At 47.9% G+C, this 22,443-nt stretch overlaps 1 protein-coding gene across 3 annotated transcripts in view; it reads left to right on the plus strand.

Moving 5' to 3' along the window:
• LOC142923438 (uncharacterized) overlaps positions 1–22,443 on the plus strand; it is a 50,297-nt gene that overhangs the window by 10,552 nt on the left and 17,302 nt on the right. Inside the window, exons 5-10 of one of the 3 annotated variants that reach the window (XM_076064531.1) lie at positions 4,688–4,727; positions 4,812–5,164; positions 6,232–6,314; positions 7,726–7,957; positions 11,468–11,679; positions 22,320–22,401. In XM_076064531.1, coding sequence (XP_075920646.1) covers positions 4,688–4,727; positions 4,812–5,164; positions 6,232–6,314; positions 7,726–7,957; positions 11,468–11,679; positions 22,320–22,401 — 1,002 coding nt within the window. Of the gene's footprint in view, positions 1–577; positions 640–4,687; positions 5,165–6,231; positions 6,315–7,725; positions 7,958–11,467; positions 11,680–22,319; positions 22,402–22,443 lie in introns of those variants that run through there. The other 2 variants (XM_076064533.1, XM_076064532.1) reach the window with 2 other exon arrangements.

The following is a 22,443-nucleotide window of genomic DNA, read 5'->3' on the forward strand; positions in this document are numbered from 1 at the left end:
CGGTGAGTCACCTGACTCACTCTGACTCACTCTGACTCACTCAGTGTGACTCACTGACTCACTGTGACTGACTCACTGACTCACTGTGACTGACTCGCTCACTCACACGGATCTTCCTGCAAGAACGTGGTCCCGGTGAGTCACCTGACTCACTCTGACTCACTCTGACTCACTCAGTGTGACTCACTGACTCACTGTGACTGACTCACTGACTCACTGTGACTGACTCGCTCACTCACACGGATCTTCCTGCAAGAACGTGGTCCCGGTGAGTCACCTGACTCACTCTGACTCACTCACTGACTCACTCACTGACTCACTCTGACTCACTGTGACTGACTCACTGTGACTGGCTCGCTCACTCACACGGATCTTCCTGCAGGAACGTGGTCCGGGTGAGTCACCTGACTCACTCACTCTGACTCACTCAGTGTGACTCACTGACTCACTGTGACTGACTCGCTCACTCACACGGATCTTCCTGCAAGAACGTGGTCCTGGTGAGTCACCTGACTCACTCACTCACTCACTGACTCACTCTGACTCACTGTGACTCACTCACTCACTCAGTGTGACTCACTGACTCACTGTGACTGACTCGCTCACTCACACGGATCTTCCTGCAAGAACGTGGTCCTGGTGAGTCACCTGACTCACTCTGACTCACTCACTGACTCACTCTGACTCACTGTGACTGACTCACTGTGACTGGCTCGCTCACTCACACGGATCTTCCTGCAAGAACGTGGTCCGGGTGAGTCACCTGACTCACTCACTCTGACTCACTCAGTGTGACTCACTGTGACTGACTCACTGTGACTGACTCACTGTGACTGACTCACTGTGACTGGCTCGCTCACTCACACGGATCTTCCTGCAGGAACGTGGTCCGGGTGAGTCACCTGACTCAGTCTGACTCACTCACTGACTCACTCTGACTCACTCACTCACTGTGACTCACTCTGACTCACTGTGACTGACTCGCTCACTCACACGGATCTTCCTGCAGGAACGTGGTCCTGGTGAGTCACCTGACTCACTCACTCTGACTCACTCAGTGTGACTCACTGACTCACTGTGACTGACTCACTGTGACTGACTCACTGTGACTGACTCACTGTGACTGACTCACTGTGACTGACTCACTGACTCACTGTGACTCACTGTGACTGACTCACTGTGACTCACTCACTCACTCACTGTGACTCACTCACTGTGACTGACTCACTGTGACTCACTGTGACTGACTCACTGTGACTGACTCACTGTGACTGACTCACTGTGACTGACTCACTGTGACTGGCTCGCTCACTCACACGGATCTTCCTGCAGGAACGTGGTCCTGGTGAGTCACCTGACTCACTCTGACTCACTCACTGACTCACTCACTCACTGTGACTCACTGTGACTCACTGTGACTCACTCACTCTGACTCACTGTGACTGACTCGCTCACTCACTGTGACTCACTCACTCACTCTGACTCACTCTGACTCACTCACTCACTCACTCTGACTCACTCTGACTCACTCACTCACTCACTCTGACTCACTCACTGTGACTCACTGACTCACTGTGACTGACTCACTGTGACTGACTCGCTCACTCACACGGATCTTCCTGCAGGAACGTGGTCCCGGTGAGTCACCTGACTCACTCTGACTCAGTCTGACTCACTCTGACTCACTCACTGTGACTCACTGACTCACTGTGACTGACTCACTCACTCACTGTGACTGACTCACTCTGACTCACTCACTCTGACTCACTGTGACTGACTCACTCTGACTCACTCACTCACTGACTCACTGTGACTCACTCACTGTGACTCACTGTGACTGACTCACTGTGACTGACTCACTGTGACTGACTCACTGTGACTGACTCACTGTGACTGACTCACTGTGACTGACTCACTGTGACTGACTCACTCTGACTGACTCACTGTGACTGACTCACTGTGACTGACTCACTCTGACTGACTCACTCTGACTCACTCACTCACTGTGACTGACTCACTGTGACTGACTCACTGTGACTGACTCACTGTGACTGACTCACTGTGTCTGACTCACTGTGACTGACTCACTGTGACTGACTCACTCACTCACTGTGACTGACTCACTGTGACTGACTCACTGACTGACTCACTGTGACTGACTCACTGTGACTGACTCACTGTGACTGACTGACTGTGACTGACTCACTGACTCACTCTGACTGACTCACTGTGACTGACTCACTGACTCACTGTGACTGACTCACTGTGACTGACTCACTCTGACTGACTCACTGACTCACTCTGACTGACTCACTGTGACTGACTCACTGACTCACTGTGACTCACTGTGACTGACTCACTCACTGTGACTGACTCACTGTGACTGACTCACTGACTCACTGTGACTCACTGTGACTGACTCACTCACTGTGACTGACTCACTGTGACTGACTCACTGTGACTGACTCACTGACTCACTGTGACTCACTGTGACTCACTCACTGTGACTGACTCACTGACTGACTCACTGTGACTGACTCACTGTGACTGACTCACTGACTCACTGTGACTCACTGTGACTCACTCACTGTGACTGACTCACTGACTGACTCACTGTGACTGACTCACTGTGACTGACTCACTGTGACTGACTCACTGACTGACTCACTGACTCACTGTGACTGACTCACTGTGACTGACTCACTGTGACTCACTGTGACTCACTCACTGTGACTGACTCACTGACTGACTCACTGTGACTGACTCACTGTGACTGACTCACTCACTCACTCACTGTGACTCACTGTGACTGACTGTGACTCACTCACTCACTCTGACTCACTGTGACTCACTGTGACTGACTCGCTCACTCACTCACTCTGACTCACTGCGACTGACTCACTGTGACTGACTCACTGTGACTGACTCACTGTGACTCACTCACTGTGACTGACTCACTGTGACTGACTCACTGACTGACTTACTGTGACTGACTCACTGTGACTGACTCACTGACTGACTCACTGTGACTGACTCACTGTGACTGACTCACTGACTGACTCACTGACTCACTGACTCACTGTGACTCACTCACTGTGACTGACTCATTGTGACTGACTCACTGTGACTGACTCACTGACTCACTGACTGACTCACTGACTCACTGACTGACTCACTGTGACTCACTCACTGTGACTGACTCACTCACTCACTGTGACTGACTCACTGACTCACTCTGACTCACTCACTCTGACTGACTCACTGTGACTGACTCACTGTGACTGACTCACTGTGACTGACTCACTGACTCACTGTGACTGACTCACTGTGACTGACTCACTGTGACTGACTCACTGTGACTGACTCACTGTGACTGACTCACTGTGACTGACTCACTGTGACTGACTCACTGTGACTGACTGTGACTGACTCACTGTGATTGACTCACTGTGACTGACTCACTGACTGACTCACTGTGACTGACTCACTGACTGACTCACTGACTCACTGTGACTGACTCACTGTGATTGACTCACTGTGACTGACTCACTGACTGACTCACTGTGACTGACTCACTGACTGACTCACTGACTCACTGTGACCGACTCACTGTGACTGACTCACTGTGACTGTCTCACTGTGACTGACTCACTGACTGACTCACTCACTGACTCACTGTGACTGACTCACTGTGACTGACTCACTGTGACTGACTCACTGTGACTGACTCACTGACTCACTGTGACTGACTCACTGTGACTGACTCACTGACTCACTCTGACTGACTCACTGTGACTGACTCACTCACTGACTCACTGTGACTGACTCACTGTGACTGACTCACTGTGACTGACTCACTGTGACTCACTCACTGTGTCTCACTCACTCACTGACTCACTGTGACTGACTCACTGTGTCTCACTCACTGTGACTGACTCACTCACTCACTGTGACTGACTCACTGTGACTGACTCACTGTGACTGACTCACTGACTCACTGACTGACTCACTCACTATGACTGAATCACTGTGACTGACTCACTGTGACTGACTCACTGTGACTGACTCACTGTGACTGACTCACTGACTCACTGACTCACTGTGACTGACTCACTGTGACTGACTCACTGTGACTGACTCACTGTGACTGACTCACTGACTCACTGACTCACTGTGACTGACTCACTGTGACTGACTCGCTCACTCACTCACTCACTGTGACTCACTCACTATGACTGACTCACTGTGACTGACTCACTGTGACTGACTCACTGTGACTGACTCACTGTGACTGACTCACTGACTGACTCACTGACTCACTGTGACTGACTCACTGTGACTGACTCGCTCACTCACTCACTCACTGTGACTCACTCACTGTGACTCACTGACTCACTGTGACTGACTCACTCACACTCACTGACTCACTGACTCACTGACTCACTCTGACTGACTCACTGACTCACTGACTGACTCACTGTGACTCACTGACTCACTGTGACTCACTCACTCACTCACTGTGACTCACTCACTCACTCTCACTGACTCACTCACTGACTCACTGACTCACTGACTCACTCACTCACTCACTGTGACTCACTCACTGTGACTCACTCACTCTCACTGACTCGCACTCACTGACTCACTGACTCACTGTGACTCACTCTCTGTGTCTCACCCCCCTCAGAGTCTCTGCTCAAGTTGATGCAGGCTGTGAGCCATCCGCTTGGCTCAGCGATTGGCTCAGGGCTTGGCTCAGCGGCTGGCTCAGCGCTTGGCTCAGCGGCTGGCTCAGCGGCTGGCTCAGCGGCTGGCTCAGCGGCTGGCTCAGCGATTGGCTCAGGGCTTGGCTCAGCGGCTGGCTCAGCGGCTGGCTCAGCGGCTGGCTCAGCGGCTGGCTCAGCGGCTGGCTCAGCGGCTGGCTCAGCGATTGGCTCAGGGCTTGGCTCAGCGGCTGGCTCAGCGGCTGGCTCAGCGGCTGGCTCAGCGGCTGGCTCAGCGGCTGGCTCAGCGATTGGCTCAGGGCTTGGCTCAGCGGCTGGCTCAGCGGCTGGCTCAGCGGCTGGCTCAGCGGCTGGCTCAGCGCTTGGCTCAGCGTCCATCTCAGCGTTGGAGGAGTCTCTGGAGCTGCTTCTCAACTACTCAGCACTTTACGCTGACCTGGGTACAGTGGCTAGTACAGTGCAGTGTACAGTAGGGTACAGTGTAGTGTACAGTGTAGTGTAGTGTATAGTGTATAGTAGTGTAGTGTATAGTAGTGTAGTGTATAGTGTAGTGTATAGTGTAGTGTATAGTGTAGTGTATAGTAGTGTAGTGTGTAGTGTATAGTAGTGTATAGTGTATAGTAGTGTGTAGTTGTATAGTGTAGTAGTGTATAGTGTAGTGTATAGTGTAGTAGTGTATAGTGTATTGTATAGTAGTGTAGTGTATAGTAGTGTATAGTGTAGTGTATAATGTAGTGTATAGTAGTGTAGTGTATAGTGTATAGTAGTGTAGTGTATAGTGTAGTGTATAATATAGTGGTGTATAGTGTAGTGTATAGTAGTGTAGTAGTGTATAGTGTAAGTGTATAGTGTATAGTATAGTGTATAGTAGTGTAGTGTATAGTAGTATAGTGTATAGTAGTGTAGTGTATAGTGTAGTGTATAATAGCATAGTGTATAGTAGTGTAGTGTATAGTAGTGTATAGTAGTATAGTGTAAGTGTATAGTAGTGTAGTGTATAGTGTAGTGTATAGTAGTGTAGTGTATAGTAGTGTAGTGTATAGTAGTGTAGTGTATAGTAGTGTAGTGTATAGTAGTGTAGTGTGTAGTGTGATGATGGTGATGTTGATTTTGATGGTGATGTTGATGGTGGTGGTGATGTTGATGGTGATGTTGATGGTGGTGGTGATGGTGTTGTTGATGATGATGTTGATGTTGTTGATGTTGATGGTGGTGGTGATGTAGCGAGTGAGCTGGAGCCGGAGTTGATGGTGGTGATGATGATGTTGATGGTGTTGTTGATGATGATGTTGATGGTGATGTTGATGTTGATGATGTTGATGATGTTGATGTTGTTGATGTTGATGGTGGTGGTGATGTAGCGAGTGAGCTGGAGCCAGAGTTGATGGTGGTGATGATGATGTTGATGGTGTTGTTGATGATGATGTTGATGGTGATGTTGATGTTGATGATGTTGATGTTGTTGATGTTGTTGATGTTGTTGATGTTGATGGTGGTGGTGATGTAGCGAGTGAGCTGGAGCCGGAGTTGATAGTCTTCCTGGTGCAGCTCCTTCATCAACTCACTTCTCACGGCAGTCGTGTTAGGAAGGTGAATTACTCACCACTCACTCACCACTCACTCACCACTCACTCACCATCTCACTCACTCACTCACCATCTCACTCACTCACTCACCATCTCACTCACTCACTCACACACTCACTCACCCACCACTCACTCACCCACTCACTCACTCACCACTCACTCACCCACTCACTCACCACTCACTCACCACTCACTCACTCACTCACCACTCACTCACCCACTCACTCACCCACTCACTCACTCACTCACCCACTTACTCACCCACCCACTCACTCACTCACCCACTCACTCACTCACCCACTCACTCACCCACCCACTCACTCACCCACTCACTCACTCACCCACTCACTCACCCACCCACTCACTCACCCACTCACTCACTCACCCACTCACTCACTCACTCACCCACTCACTCACTCACCCACTCACTCACCCACCCACTCACTCACCCACTCACTCACTCACCCACTCACTCACTCACCCACTCACTCACTCACCCACTCACCCACTCACTCACCCACTCACTCACTCACCCACTCACTCACTCACTCACCCACCACTCACTCACCCACTCACTCACTCACTCACCATCTCTCTCACTCACTCACCATCTCACTCACCACTCACTCACCACTCACTCACCACTCACTCACTCACCACTCACTCACCCACTCACTCACCCACTCACTCACTCACTCACCCACCACTCACTCACCCACTCACTCACTCACCATCTCTCTCACTCACTCACCATCTCACTCACCACTCACTCACCACTCACTCACCACTCACTCACTCACTCACCACTCACTCACCCACTCACTCACCCACTCACTCACTCACTCACCCACTCACTCACCCACTCACTCACTCACCCACTTACTCACCCACCCACTCACTCACCCACTCACTCACTCACCCACTCACTCACCCACTCACTCACTCACCCACTCACTCACTCACCCACTCACTCACCCACCCACTCACCCACCCACTCACCCACTCACTCACCCACTCACCCACCCACTCACCCACTCACTCACCCACTCACTCACTCACCCACTCACTCACTCACCCACTCACTCACCCACTCACTCACTCACCCACTCACTCACCCACTCACTCACTCACCCACCCACTCACCCACCCACTCACCCACTCACCCACCCACTCACCCACTCACTCACCCACCCACTCACCCACTCACCCCCACCCCACCCCACCCCCACCCACCCCCCCCCCACCCACCCCACCCCACCCCCACCCCCACCCCCACCCCACCCCACCCCCACCCCCACCCCACCCCACCCCACCCCACCCCCACCCCACCCCACCCCCACCCCACCCCACCCCACCCACCCCACCCCACCCCACCCCACTCCCCCACCCACCCCACCCCCCCCCCCCCCCCCCAGGACGCCGTTGGTCTCCTCCGCCGCGCCCTCTCCCTGCTGTGGAGTCTCTGCGCCCGCGAGCCGCTGGGCTCCCCGCCCGGCGCCGTGACGTCACTGCTGGGCGGGGCTCGGGGCCCCGTGGGCGTGGCCTGCGCCCTGGGCGACGCCCCCAGCGCCCTGCTGGGACTGGGGAGTGCCGCCAACGGCATTCTGGGAGATCCCGCCCTGGGCCTGCTCCTGAGCACCCAGGGAGGTGGGTACATTTAGTAGTATCAGTACTATTATTAGTAGTATTATTAGTAGTATCAGTACTATTATTAGTAGTATCAGTACTATTATTAGTAGTATTAGTAGTAGTATCAGTACTATTATTAGTAGTATTATTAGTAGTGTCAGTACTATTATTAGTAGTATCAGTACTATTATTAGTAGTATTATTAGTAGTATCAGTACTATTATTAGTAGTATTATTAGTAGTATCAGTACTATTATTAGTAGTATTATTAGTAGTGTCAGTACTATTATTAGTAGTATCAGTACTATTATTAGTAGTATCAGTACTATTATTAGTAGTATTAGTAGTAGTATCAGTACTATTATTAGTAGTATTATTAGTAGTGTCAGTACTATTAGTAGTAGTATCAGTACTATTATTAGTAGTATTAGTAGTAGTATCAGTACTATTATTAGTAGTATTATTAGTAGTGTCAGTACTATTATTAGTAGTATCAGTACTATTATTAGTATTATTAGTAGTATCAGTACTATTATTAGTAGTATTATTAGTAGTATCAGTACTATTATTAGTAGTATTATTAGTAGTGTCAGTACTATTATTAGTAGTATCAGTACTATTAGTAGTAGTATCAGTACTATTATTAGTAGTATTAGTAGTAGTATCAGTACTATTATTAGTAGTATTATTAGTAGTGTCAGTTCTATTATTAGTAGTATCAGTACTATTATTAGTAGTATTATTAGTAGTATCAGTACTATTATTAGTAGTATTATTAGTAGTATCAGTACTATTATTAGTAGTATTATTAGTAGTGTCAGTACTATTATTAGTAGTATCAGTACTATTATTAGTAGTATCAGTACTATTATTAGTAGTATTATTAGTATCAGTACTATTATTAGTACTATTATTAGTAGTATCAGTACTATTATTAGTACTATTATTAGTAGTATCAGTACTATTATTAGTAGTATTATTAGTAGTATCAGTACTATTATTAGTAGTATTATTAGTAGTATCAGTACTATTATTAGTAGTATTATTAGTAGTATCAGTACTATTATCAGTACTATTATTAGTAGTATCAGTACTATTATTAGTAGTATCAGTACTATTATTAGTACTATTATTAGTAGTATCAGTACTATTATTAGTAGTAGTATTAGTAGTATCAGTACTATTATTAGTAGTATTATTAGTAGTATCAGTACTATTATTAGTAGTATTATTAGTAGTATCAGTACTATTATTAGTAGTATTATTAGTAGTATCAGTACTATTATTAGTAGTATTATTAGTAGTATCAGTACTATTATTAGTAGTATTATTAGTAGTATCAGTACTATTATTAGTAGTATTATTAGTAGTATCAGTACTATTATTAGTAGTATTATTAGTAGTATCAGTACTATTATTAGTAGTATCAGTACTATTATTAGTAGTATTAGTAGTAGTATCAGTACTATTATTAGTACTATTATTAGTAGTATCAGTACTATTATTAGTAGTATTATTAGTAGTATCAGTACTATTATTAGTAGTATTATTAGTAGTATCAGTACTATTATTAGTAGTATCAGTACTATTATTAGTATCAGTACTATTAGTAGTATCAGTACTATTATTAGTAGTATCAGTACTATTATTAGTAGTACTATTAGTAGTAGTATTAGTAGCATTATTAGTAGTACTGGGAGATCCTGCCCTGGGTCAGCTCCTGAGGGCCCAGGCAGGTGGGTACATTTAGTAGTATCAGTACTATTAGTAGTACCAGTACTACTAATAGTAGTACTGTAGTAGTACTGATGTTGTAGATGTGGGTGATGTTGATGATGATGTTGATGATGTTGTTGTTGATGTTGTTGATGTTGATGATGATGATGTTATTGATGTTGTTGTTGTGGTTGATGATGATGTTGATGTTGTTGATGATGTTGTTGTTGATGATGATGTTGTTGTTGTTGATGTTGATGATGATGTTGATGTTGTTGTTGATGTTGTTGTTGATGTTGTTGTTGATGATGTTGTTGATGTTGTTGATGTTGTTATTGTTGATGTTGTTGTTGGTGTTGTTGTTGTTGATGTTGTTGTTGATGTTGTTGATGTTGATGATGTTGTTGATGTTGTTATTGTTGATGTTGTTGATGATGATGTTGTTGTTGTTGATGTTGTTGATGTTGTTGTTGATGTTGTTGATGTTGTTGATGTTGATGTTGTTGTTGATGTTGTTATTGTTGATGTTGTTGTTGTTGGTGTTGATGATGTTGTTGATGTTGATGATGTTGTTGATGTTGATGTTGTTGTTGTTGATGTTGTTGATGTTGTTGATGTTGTTGTTGTTGATGATGATGATGTTGATGATGTTGTTGATGTTGTTGTTGATGTTGTTGATGTTGTTGATGTTGTTGTTGTTGATGTTGTTGTTGATGTTGTTGATGATGTTGTTGATGTTGTTGTTGATGTTGTTGTTGTTGATGTTGATGATGATGATATTGATGTTGTTGTTGATGATGTTGATGTTGATGATGTTGATGATGTTGTTGTTGATGTTGTTGTTGATGTTGTTGTTGATGTTGTTGTTGATGTTGTTGTTGTTATTGATGTTGTTGTTGATGTTGTTGTTGTTGTTGATGTTGTTGTTGATGTTGTTGTTGTTGATGTTGTTGTTGTTGTTGATGTTGTTGTTGTTGATGTTGTTGTTGATGTTGTTGATGTTGTTGATGTTGTAGTTGTTGATGATGTTGTTGATGTTGTTGTTGATGTTGTTGTTGATGTTGTTGTTGATGTTGTTGTTGGTGTTATTGTTGTTGATGTTGTTGTTGTTGTTGATGATGTTGTTGTTGTTGATGTTGATGTTGTTGATGTTGTTGTTGATGTTGTTGTTGATGTTGTTGTTGTGGTTGTTGATGTTGTTGATGTTGTTGATGTTGATGTTGTTGTTGTTGATGTTGTTGTTGATGTTGTTGTTATGTTGTTGTTGATGTTGTTGTTGTTGATGTTGTTGTTGATGTTGTTGTTGATGTTGTTGATGTTGATGTTGTTGTTGTTGTTGATGTTGTTGATGTTGATGTTGTTGTTGATGATGATGTTGTTGATGTTGTTGTTGATGTTGTTGTTGTTGTTGATGTTGTTGATGATGTTGTTGTTGTTGTTGATGGTGTTATTGTGGTTGATGTTGATGATGTTGTTGATGTTGTTATTGTTGTTGATGTTGTTGTTGTTGATGTTGTTGTTGTTGATGTTGTGGTTGATGTTGATGTTGTTGTTGATGTTGTTGTTGTTGTTGATGTTTTTGTTGTTGATGATGATGTTGTTATTGATGTTGATGTTGATGTTATTGATGTTGTTGTTGATGTTGTTGTTGATGATGTTGTTGTTGTTGTTGATGTTGTTGTTGATGTTGTGGTTGATGTTGATGTTGTTGTTGATGTTGTTGTTGTTGTTGTTGATGTTGATGTTGTTATTGATGTTGATGTTATTGATGTTGTTGTTGATGTTGTTGTTGATGTTGATGCGTGTGTGCAGGGACGGCGGTGTCCACGCTGTGTGACCTGCTGTGCAACGCGGAGGCCCGGGGCCGCCGCGTTGCCCTGGGCCCCGTTGGAGGGGGGGCCACGCCGGGAGAAGGCCCCCTTCTGCTGCTGGAGGCCTCTGGGCTCGTGGGCCTCCTGGGGAGCCTCCTGAGGGCCCGCAGCAGCAGCAACAACAACAACGTCACCACCCTGGGTCCTGAGCAGGTGGGGACACTCACTCAGACACTCACTCAGTTAGACACTCGCTTAGACACTCACTTAGACACTCACTCAGTTAGACACTCGCTTAGACACTCACTTAGACACTCACTTAGACACTCACTCACTTAGACACTCACTCAGACACTCACTCAGACACTCACTCAGACACTCACTTAGACACTCACTCACTTAGACACTCACTTAGACACTCACTCACTTAGACACTCACTCAGACACTCACTTAGACACTCACTCACTTAGACACTCACTCAGACACTCACTTAGACACTCAGTCACTTAGACACTCACTCACTCAGTTAAACACTCACTTAGACACTCACTCAGACACTCACTCACTTAGACACTCACTTAGACACTCACTCAGACACTCACTCACTTAGACACTCACTTAGACACTCACTCAGACACTCACTTAGACACTCAATCAGACACTCACTCACTCAGACACTCACTCACTTAGACACTCACTTAGACACTCACTCAGACACTCACTCACTTAGACACTCACTTAGACACTCACTCAGACACTCACTTAGACACTCAATCAGACACTCACTCACTCAGACACTCACTCACTTAGACACTCACTTAGTTAGACACTCACTCAGACACTCACTCAGACACTCACTTAGACACTCACTCACTTAGACACTCACTTAGACACTCACTCAGACACTCACTTAGACACTCACTCACTTACACACTCACTTAGACACTCACTCAGACACTCACTTAGACACTCACTCACTTAGACACTCACTTAGACACTCACTCAGACACTCACTTAGACACTCACTCACTTAGACACTCACTTAGACACTCACTCAGACACTCACTCAGACACTCAGACACTCACTTAGACACTCACTCACTTAGACACTCACTCACTCACTTAGTTAGACACTCACTAGACACTCACTTAGTTAGACACTCACTCACTTAGACACTCACTTAGACACTCACTCACTCAGACACTCACTTAGACACTCACTCAGACACTCACTTAGACACTCACTCACTTAGACACTCACTTAGACACTCACTCAGACACTCACTCAGACACTCACTTAGACACTCACTCACTTAGTTAGACACTCACTTAGTTAGACACTCACTTAGACACTCACTCCCTCACTTAGTTAGACACTCACTTAGTTAGACACTCACTCACTTAGTTAGACACTCACTTAGACACTCACTAGACACTCACTTAGTTAGACACTCACTCAGACACTCACTTAGTTAGACACTCACTCACTCACTTACTTAGACACTCACTTAGACACTCACTAGACACTCACTTAGTTAGACACTCACTCAGACACTCACTTAGTTAGACATTCACTCAGACACTCACTTAGACACTCACTTAGACACTCACTTAGGCACTCACTTAGACACTCACTCAGACACTCACTTAGACACTCACTCACTTAGACACTCACTTAGACACTCACTCACTTAGTTAGACACTCACTTAGACACTCACTCACTCACTTAGTTAGACACTCACTTAGTTAGACACTCACTTAGACACTCACTCACTCACTTAGTTAGACACTCACTTAGTTAGACACTCACTCACTTAGTTAGACACTCACTTAGACACTCACTAGACACTCACTTAGTTAGACACTCACTTAGACACTCACTAGACACTCACTTAGTTAGACACTCACTCAGACACTCACTTAGTTAGACACTCACTCACTCACTTAGTTAGACACTCACTTAGACACTCACTAGACACTCACTTAGGTAGACACTCACTCAGACACTCACTTAGTTAGACATTCACTCAGACACTCACTTAGACACTCACTTAGACACTCACTTAGACACTCACTTAGACACTCACTTAGACACTCACTCACTCAGACACTCACTCACTCACTCAGGAGTGGTGGTCGTGGTTACTGTGTGTGTCTGTCTGTGTGTGTCTGTCTGTGTGTGTCTGTCTGTGTGTGTCAATGAACTAGCACTCATCTCTGATGTAAACAACTAATAAGCTTGTGCCGGAGGCCCCGGGGGGCCAGGCGTCTATGACGTCTCCTGGCCAAACCCCAATTGGCGGAGCCAGGAGATTGAATCTCTACCCTCGGGGCTCCTCCAGAAACAACGAAAAGCCACTTCGTGTGGCCACGTGGAATGTTCGAACGCTCACTGCGGAGGAGAGGCTGCCACTCCTCTGTCGGGAGCTGGACCGGTACCGCCTGGATCTATGCGGCATTCAGGAGGTCCGGTGGACCGGCTCTGGCTCCTGCCACCATGAGGGGTGGACAGTCCTCTACTCGGGGCAGCAGACTGTCAAACAACAGGGTGTGGGTCTTCTTTTGAACAAGAGAATGAAGGGGGCGTGGGAGCGTGGCGGTGAGGTGTGGGAAGCTGTAAGCCCCAGACTACTTTGGGCTCGCCTTCCCATCAATCGGAGGCGAGGAGTGGTGGTCGTGGTTACTTAAGCCCCCACCGAAGACGAACATCCGTGGAGGGATGCAGGCAGATGCCTTCTATGACCTCCTGTCACAGGTGCTGGCTAAAGTGGCCCCTCGGGATAGAGTCATCATGTTGGGTGACTTCAATGCCCGAGTTGGTCATGATGCTGGCACCTGGTCTGGAGTGATTGGAGGGCATGGGCCAGATCAGCTCAATAACAACGGCAGGAGGCTGCTAAATTTTTGTGCAGCCCATGGGCTTGTAATTACCAACACGCTGTTCCAGCATCGGCGCATCCACACAACATCGTGGATTCATGCCGGGTCCAAGCAAGAACATCTGCTGGACTACATAGTGACGTATCAGTGGATGCGAGCCCATGTCCTTGACACCAGGACCTACCTGGTGTAAAGGGAGGGTGGCGTTTGTGCACAGACTGCCCTATATGACATCATAACAACAGTCTGGACCACTGGACGGGTTCCGCAGGATTGGAAGGATGCCCTGGTGGTCCCCCTCTTTAAGAAGGGGGACCGCACAGACTGTAACAACTACAGGGGCATCTCACTCCTCAGTGTGCCGGGAAAGGTCCTGGCAAGGATTATTCAACATCGCCTTGCCAGGCACGTTGAGGAGAGGCTTGCGGAGCCCCAATGCGGTTTCAGGAAAGGGCGGTCCTGCACAGATGCCATATTTTCTGTCCGTCTGCTACAGCAGAGGTGTAGGGAATTCCAACAAGACCTACATCTCTGCTTTATTGACCTGGTCAAGGCCTATGATACCATCAGTAGGCCTGGGCTCTGGGTTGTTCTTCGTGCTTTTGGAGTACCTGACCCTCTGCTCACGATCATTAAGGACCTTCATGATGGTGAGCGGCCCGGGTAAAACTACGTGGCCGGGAGTCAGAGCCATTCCCTGTACACCTTGGGGTGCGACAGGGATGTCCTCTGGCTCCCACATTATTTAACATCTATTTTGACCACGTAGCTCGTGAAGCCTTCAATAGCTGTACCGGGGGAATCTCCATTTGGTACAGATATAATGGAAGGCTGATCGATGCCCGGGTGCGGTCAAGGGATGGCTCCCTATTGCTCAACCACGTTATGTATGTCGATGATTTGGTAATAGCTGCCCATTCAGAGGAGGAGTTGGAGACGCTACTGCTGAGACTGGAGCGTGCCACTAAGAGATGGGGCCTTACCATCAGCTCCACCAAAACTAAGCACCTGCCTGGGTATTTTGTACCATCGGACACTCCACCCCCACAACTCCCAATCGGTGATGGGGCAGTTGTGGAGAGAGTGGAGAGTTTCCCATACCTGGGCAGTGTGCTTATGACCGACTTCAGTTTAACAGCAGAGGTCTCACTCCGAATCAGTCGAGCGGCAATATCTTTTCATCGGTTGCGTAACGCTGTGTGGAAGCTACCTGGTCTGTCGCTCCGCACTAAGCTTCAGGTTTTCTCGGCCACGGTCATTCCCTCCCTTCTCTATGCTTGCGAAGCGTGGACCCCCCTAATGGAACATCTTCGCCGGTTAGAAACATTTAGGCTGGCCTGCCTACGATCCATCCTGGGGTTAACCAGGCTGGATTGTGTGAGGAGCTCACAAATCCTTGAAAGATCTGGGCAGGGTCCCATCGGTGAGCTCCTCCGGCAGGCAAGGCTGCGATGGCTGGGTCATGTAGCCCGCATGCCCAGCCACCGCATGCCGAAACAGCTTTTGTTCGGCCGGATCGAGGGGGCTAAATGGGCGCGGCACGGGCTAGAGAAGAGATGGAGTGACGTGGTACAGGAGGACGTGGAGCTGAGTGGACTTGCCGATGACTGGTACCAGCGGTGTCAAGATCGGCCTCTGTGGAGGAGGCTCGTGAAGGATGCTACTGGGCAGTTGGAGGCAGTCGCCCTCCAACAACAACGGAGGGCAGAGGAGCGACGCTCACAACAACGAGCGGAGCGCCGGGTGGCTAAAGCACAGCAGGTTGGCACAGTAGGGGGCACAGGTGGTGCATCAGCCAGTCATCTCAGTCATCTCAGTCAGTCGACCCGTGGCACCTGCTGGGTCTGCCCCGTGACCTCCTGCCAGCGGGCGTTCGACACTTCACGTGGCCTCAGGGTGCACATAGCCTGGCACAAGCGTCGTGGTGACGTCACCGCCACTTGGTGGCGAATGGCGATTGTTGTTGTTGTGTGTGACTGTGTGTGTCTGTGTGTACTGTGGGTGTGTGTCACTGTGTGTGTGTCTCTGTGTGTGTGTCACTGTGTGTGTCACTGTGTGTGTGTGTCACTGTGTGTGTCACTGTGTGTGTGTGTCACTGTGTGTGTGTGTGTCACTGTGTGTGTGTCACTGTGTGTGTGTCACTGTGTGTGTCACTGTGTGTGTGTGTGTCACTGTGTGTGTGTCACTGTGTGTGTGTCACTGTGTGTGTCACTGTGTGTGTGTCACTGTGTGTGTCACTGTGTGTGTGTGTGTCACTGTGTGTGTGTCACTGTGTGTGTGTCACTGTGTGTGTGTCACTGTGTGTGTGTCACTGTGTGTGTGTGTGTGTCACTGTGTGTGTGTGTCACTGTGTGTGTGTGTCACTGTGTGTGTCACTGTGTGTGTGTCACTGTGTGTGTCACTGTGTGTGTGTGTCACTGTGTGTGTCACTGTGTGTGTGTCACTGTGTGTGTCACTGTGTGTGTGTCACTGTGTGTGTCACTGTGTGTGTGTCACTGTGTGTGTGTCACTGTGTGTGTCACTGTGTGTGTGTGTCACTGTGTGTGTCACTGTGTGTGTCACTGTGTGTGTGTCACTGTGTGTGTGTCACTGTGTGTGTGTGTCACTGTGTGTGTCACTGTGTGTGTCACTGTGTGTGTGTCACTGTGTGTGTCACTGTGTGTGTGTCACTGTGTGTGTCACTGTGTGTGTGTGTCACTGTGTGTGTGTCACTGTGTGTGTGTCACTGTGTGTGTGTCACTGTGTGTGTCACTGTGTGTGTGTCACTGTGTGTGTGTGTGTGTCACTGTGTGTGTGTGTCACTGTGTGTGTGTGTCACTGTGTGTGTCACTGTGTGTGTGTCACTGTGTGTGTCACTGTGTGTGTGTGTCACTGTGTGTGTCACTGTGTGTGTGTGTCACTGTGTGTGTCACTGTGTGTGTGTCACTGTGTGTGTCACTGTGTGTGTGTGTCACTGTGTGTGTCACTGTGTGTGTGTCACTGTGTGTCACTGTATCACTGTGTGTGTGTCACTGTGTGTGTCACTGTGTGTATCACTGTGTGTGTGTCACTGTGTGTGTGTCACTGTGTGTGTCACTGTGTGTGTGTCACTGTGTGTGTCACTGTGTGTGTGTGACTGTGTGTGTGTCACTGTGTGTGTCACTGTGTGTGTGTCACTGTGTGTGTCTCTGTGTGTGTCACTGTGTGTGTCACTGTGTGTGTGTGTCACTGTGTGTGTCACTGTGTGTGTCACTGTGTGTGTCACTGTGTGTGTGTCACTGTGTGTGTCACTGTGTGTGTGTCACTGTGTGTGTGTGTCACTGTGTGTGTCACTGTGTGTGTGTGTGTCACTGTGTGTGTCACTGTGTGTGTCACTGTGTGTGTGTCACTGTGTGTGTGTGTCACTGTGTGTGTCACTGTGTGTGTCACTGTGTGTGTGTCACTGTGTGTGTCACTGTGTGTGTGTCACTGTGTGTGTGTGTGTCACTGTGTGTGTGTCACTGTGTGTGTGTCACTGTGTGTGTCACTGTGTGTGTGTCACTGTGTGTGTGTGTGTGTCACTGTGTGTGTGTGTCACTGTGTGTGTGTGTCACTGTGTGTGTCACTGTGTGTGTGTCACTGTGTGTGTCACTGTGTGTGTGTGTGTCACTGTGTGTGTCACTGTGTGTGTGTGTCACTGTGTGTGTCACTGTGTGTGTGTCACTGTGTGTGTCACTGTGTGTGTGTGTCACTGTGTGTGTCACTGTGTGTGTGTCACTGTGTGTCACTGTATCACTGTGTGTGTGTCACTGTGTGTGTCACTGTGTGTATCACTGTGTGTGTGTCACTGTGTGTGTGTCACTGTGTGTGTCACTGTGTATGTGTCACTGTGTGTGTCACTGTGTGTGTGTGTGTCACTGTGTGTGTGTGACTGTGTGTGTGTCACTGTGTGTGTCACTGTGTGTGTGTCACTGTGTGTGTGTGTCACTGTGTGTGTCACTGTGTGTGTGTGTGTCACTGTGTGTGTCACTGTGTGTGTCACTGTGTGTGTGTCACTGTGTGTGTGTCACTGTGTGTGTGTGTCACTGTGTGTGTCACTGTGTGTGTCACTGTGTGTGTGTCACTGTGTGTGTCACTGTGTGTGTGTGTGTCACTGTGTGTGTCACTGTGTGTGTGTGTCACTGTGTGTGTCACTGTGTGTGTGTCACTGTGTGTGTGTCACTGTGTGTGTGTGTCACTGTGTGTGTGTCACTGTGTGTGTCACTGTGTGTGTGTCACTGTGTGTGTGTCACTGTGTGTGTGTCACTGTGTGTGTCACTGTGTGTGTGTGTCACTGTGTGTGTCACTGTGTGTGTGTCACTGTGTGTGTGTCACTGTGTGTGTGTGTCACTGTGTGTGTCACTGTGTGTGTCACTGTGTGTGTGTCACTGTGTGTGTCACTGTGTGTGTGTGTCACTGTGTGTGTCACTGTGTGTGTCACTGTGTGTGTGTCACTATGTGTGTGTCACTGTGTGTGTGTGTCACTGTGTGTGTCACTGTGTGTGTCACTGTGTGTGTGTCACTGTGTGTGTCACTGTGTGTGTATCTGTGTGTGTATCACTGTGTGTGTGTCACTGTGTGTGTGTGTGTCACTGTGTGTGTGTGTGTCACTGTGTGTGTCACTGTGTGTGTGTATCACTGTGTGTGTGTCACTGTGTGTGTGTGTCACTGTGTGTGTGTGTGTCACTGTGTGTGTGTGTGTCACTGTGTGTGTCACTGTGTGTGTGTATCACTGTGTGTGTGTCACTGTGTGTGTGTGTGTCACTGTGTGTGTCACTGTGTGTGTGTCACTGTGTGTGTGTGTCACTGTGTGTGTGTGTGTCACTGTGTGTGTGTGTGTCACTGTGTGTGTCACTGTGTGTGTGTATCACTGTGTGTGTATCACTGTGTGTGTGTCACTGTGTGTGTGTCACTGTGTGTGTGTGTGTCACTGTGTGTGTGTGTCACTGTGTGTGTCACTGTGTGTGTGTGTCACTGTGTGTGTCACTGTGTGTGTGTCACTGTGTGTGTCACTGTGTGTGTGTGTCACTGTGTGTGTCACTGTGTGTGTGTCACTGTGTGTCACTGTATCACTGTGTGTGTGTCACTGTGTGTGTCACTGTGTGTATCACTGTGTGTGTGTCACTGTGTGTGTGTCACTGTGTGTGTCACTGTGTGTGTGTCACTGTGTGTGTCACTGTGTGTGTGTGACTGTGTGTGTGTCACTGTGTGTGTCACTGTGTGTGTGTCACTGTGTGTGTCTCTGTGTGTGTCACTGTGTGTGTCACTGTGTGTGTGTGTCACTGTGTGTGTCACTGTGTGTGTCACTGTGTGTGTCACTGTGTGTGTGTCACTGTGTGTGTCACTGTGTGTGTGTCACTGTGTGTGTGTGTCACTGTGTGTGTCACTGTGTGTGTGTGTGTCACTGTGTGTGTCACTGTGTGTGTCACTGTGTGTGTGTCACTGTGTGTGTGTGTCACTGTGTGTGTCACTGTGTGTGTCACTGTGTGTGTGTCACTGTGTGTGTCACTGTGTGTGTGTCACTGTGTGTGTGTGTGTCACTGTGTGTGTGTCACTGTGTGTGTGTCACTGTGTGTGTCACTGTGTGTGTGTCACTGTGTGTGTGTGTGTGTCACTGTGTGTGTGTGTCACTGTGTGTGTGTGTCACTGTGTGTGTCACTGTGTGTGTGTCACTGTGTGTGTCACTGTGTGTGTGTGTGTCACTGTGTGTGTCACTGTGTGTGTGTGTCACTGTGTGTGTCACTGTGTGTGTGTCACTGTGTGTGTCACTGTGTGTGTGTGTCACTGTGTGTGTCACTGTGTGTGTGTCACTGTGTGTCACTGTATCACTGTGTGTGTGTCACTGTGTGTGTCACTGTGTGTATCACTGTGTGTGTGTCACTGTGTGTGTGTCACTGTGTGTGTCACTGTGTATGTGTCACTGTGTGTGTCACTGTGTGTGTGTGTGTCACTGTGTGTGTGTGACTGTGTGTGTGTCACTGTGTGTGTCACTGTGTGTGTGTCACTGTGTGTGTGTGTCACTGTGTGTGTCACTGTGTGTGTGTGTCACTGTGTGTGTCACTGTGTGTGTCACTGTGTGTGTGTCACTGTGTGTGTCACTGTGTGTGTCACTGTGTGTGTCACTGTGTGTGTGTCACTGTGTGTGTCACTGTGTGTGTGTGTGTCACTGTGTGTGTCACTGTGTGTGTGTGTCACTGTGTGTGTCACTGTGTGTGTGTCACTGTGTGTGTGTCACTGTGTGTGTGTGTCACTGTGTGTGTGTCACTGTGTGTGTCACTGTGTGTGTGTCACTGTGTGTGTGTCACTGTGTGTGTGTCACTGTGTGTGTCACTGTGTGTGTGTGTCACTGTGTGTGTCACTGTGTGTGTGTCACTGTGTGTGTGTCACTGTGTGTGTGTCACTGTGTGTGTGTGTCACTGTGTGTGTCACTGTGTGTGTCACTGTGTGTGTGTCACTGTGTGTGTCACTGTGTGTGTGTGTCACTGTGTGTGTCACTGTGTGTGTCACTGTGTGTGTGTCACTATGTGTGTGTCACTGTGTGTGTGTGTCACTGTGTGTGTCACTGTGTGTGTCACTGTGTGTGTGTCACTGTGTGTGTCACTGTGTGTGTATCTGTGTGTGTATCACTGTGTGTGTGTCACTGTGTGTGTGTGTGTCACTGTGTGTGTGTGTGTCACTGTGTGTGTCACTGTGTGTGTGTATCACTGTGTGTGTGTCACTGTGTGTGTGTGTCACTGTGTGTGTGTGTGTCACTGTGTGTGTGTGTGTCACTGTGTGTGTCACTGTGTGTGTGTATCACTGTGTGTGTGTCACTGTGTGTGTGTGTGTCACTGTGTGTGTCACTGTGTGTGTGTCACTGTGTGTGTGTGTCACTGTGTGTGTGTGTGTCACTGTGTGTGTGTGTGTCACTGTGTGTGTCACTGTGTGTGTGTATCACTGTGTGTGTATCACTGTGTGTGTGTCACTGTGTGTGTGTCACTGTGTGTGTGTGTCACTGTGTGTGTGTCACTGTGTGTGTCACTGTGTGTGTGTCACTGTGTGTGTGTCACTGTGTGTGTCACTGTGTGTGTGTGTCACTGTGTGTGTCACTGTGTGTGTGTGTCACTGTGTGTGTGTGTGTGTCACTGTGTGTGTGTGTCACTGTGTGTGTCACTGTGTGTGTCACTGTGTGTGTGTCACTGTGTGTGTCACTGTGTGTGTCACTGTGTGTGTGTGTGTCACTGTGTGTGTGTCACTGTGTGTGTCACTGTGTGTGTGTGTCACTGTGTGTGTGTGTCACTGTGTGTGTGTCACTGTGTGTGTCACTGTGTGTGTGTGTCACTGTGTGTGTGTCACTGTGTGTGTCACTGTGTGTGTGTCACTGTGTGTGTGTGTCACTGTGTGTGTGTCACTGTGTGTGTGTGTCACTGTGTGTGTGTCACTGTGTGTGTCACTGTGTGTGTGTGTCACTGTGTGTGTGTGTCACTGTGTGTGTGTCACTGTGTGTGTCACTGTGTGTGTGTGTCACTGTGTGTGTGTCACTGTGTGTGTGTCACTGTGTGTGTGTCACTGTGTGTGTCACTGTGTGTGTGTGTCACTGTGTGTGTGTCACTGTGTGTGTGTCACTGTGTGTGTGTCACTGTGTGTGTGTCACTGTGTGTGTGTCACTGTGTGTGTGTGTGACACTGTCTGTGTGTGTATCACTGTGTGTGTCACTGTGTGTGTGTGTGTCACTGTGTGTGTCACTGTCTGTGTGTGTGTCACTGTGTGTGTCACTGTGTGTGTCACTGTGTGTGTGTCACTGTGTGTGTGTGTGTCACTGTGTGTGTCACTGTGTGTGTGTGTCACTGTGTGTGTCACTGTGTGTGTGTCACTGTGTGTGTGTGTCACTGTGTGTGTCACTCTGTGTGTGTCTCTGTGTGTGTGTCACTGTGTGTCACTGTGTGTGTGTCACTGTGTGTGTCACTGTGTGTGTGTCACTCTGTGTGTGTCTAGGCCGTGGTGATGAAGGACCACTACGAGGTGATGGACTTTGAGGATGTGGAGCAGCAGGCATCAGGAGGGGTGATGGTGGTGGGTGAGTGTTTAACATAGTGTCAGGTGGTGATGGTGGTGGTGA

Source organism: Petromyzon marinus, unplaced genomic scaffold, assembly GCF_048934315.1.
Source record: "Petromyzon marinus isolate PM22_M1 ecotype Great Lakes invasive population unplaced genomic scaffold, UKy_Petmar_22M1.pri1.0 PM_Scaffold_505, whole genome shotgun sequence".
Taxonomy (NCBI): Eukaryota; Metazoa; Chordata; class Hyperoartia; order Petromyzontiformes; family Petromyzontidae; genus Petromyzon; species Petromyzon marinus.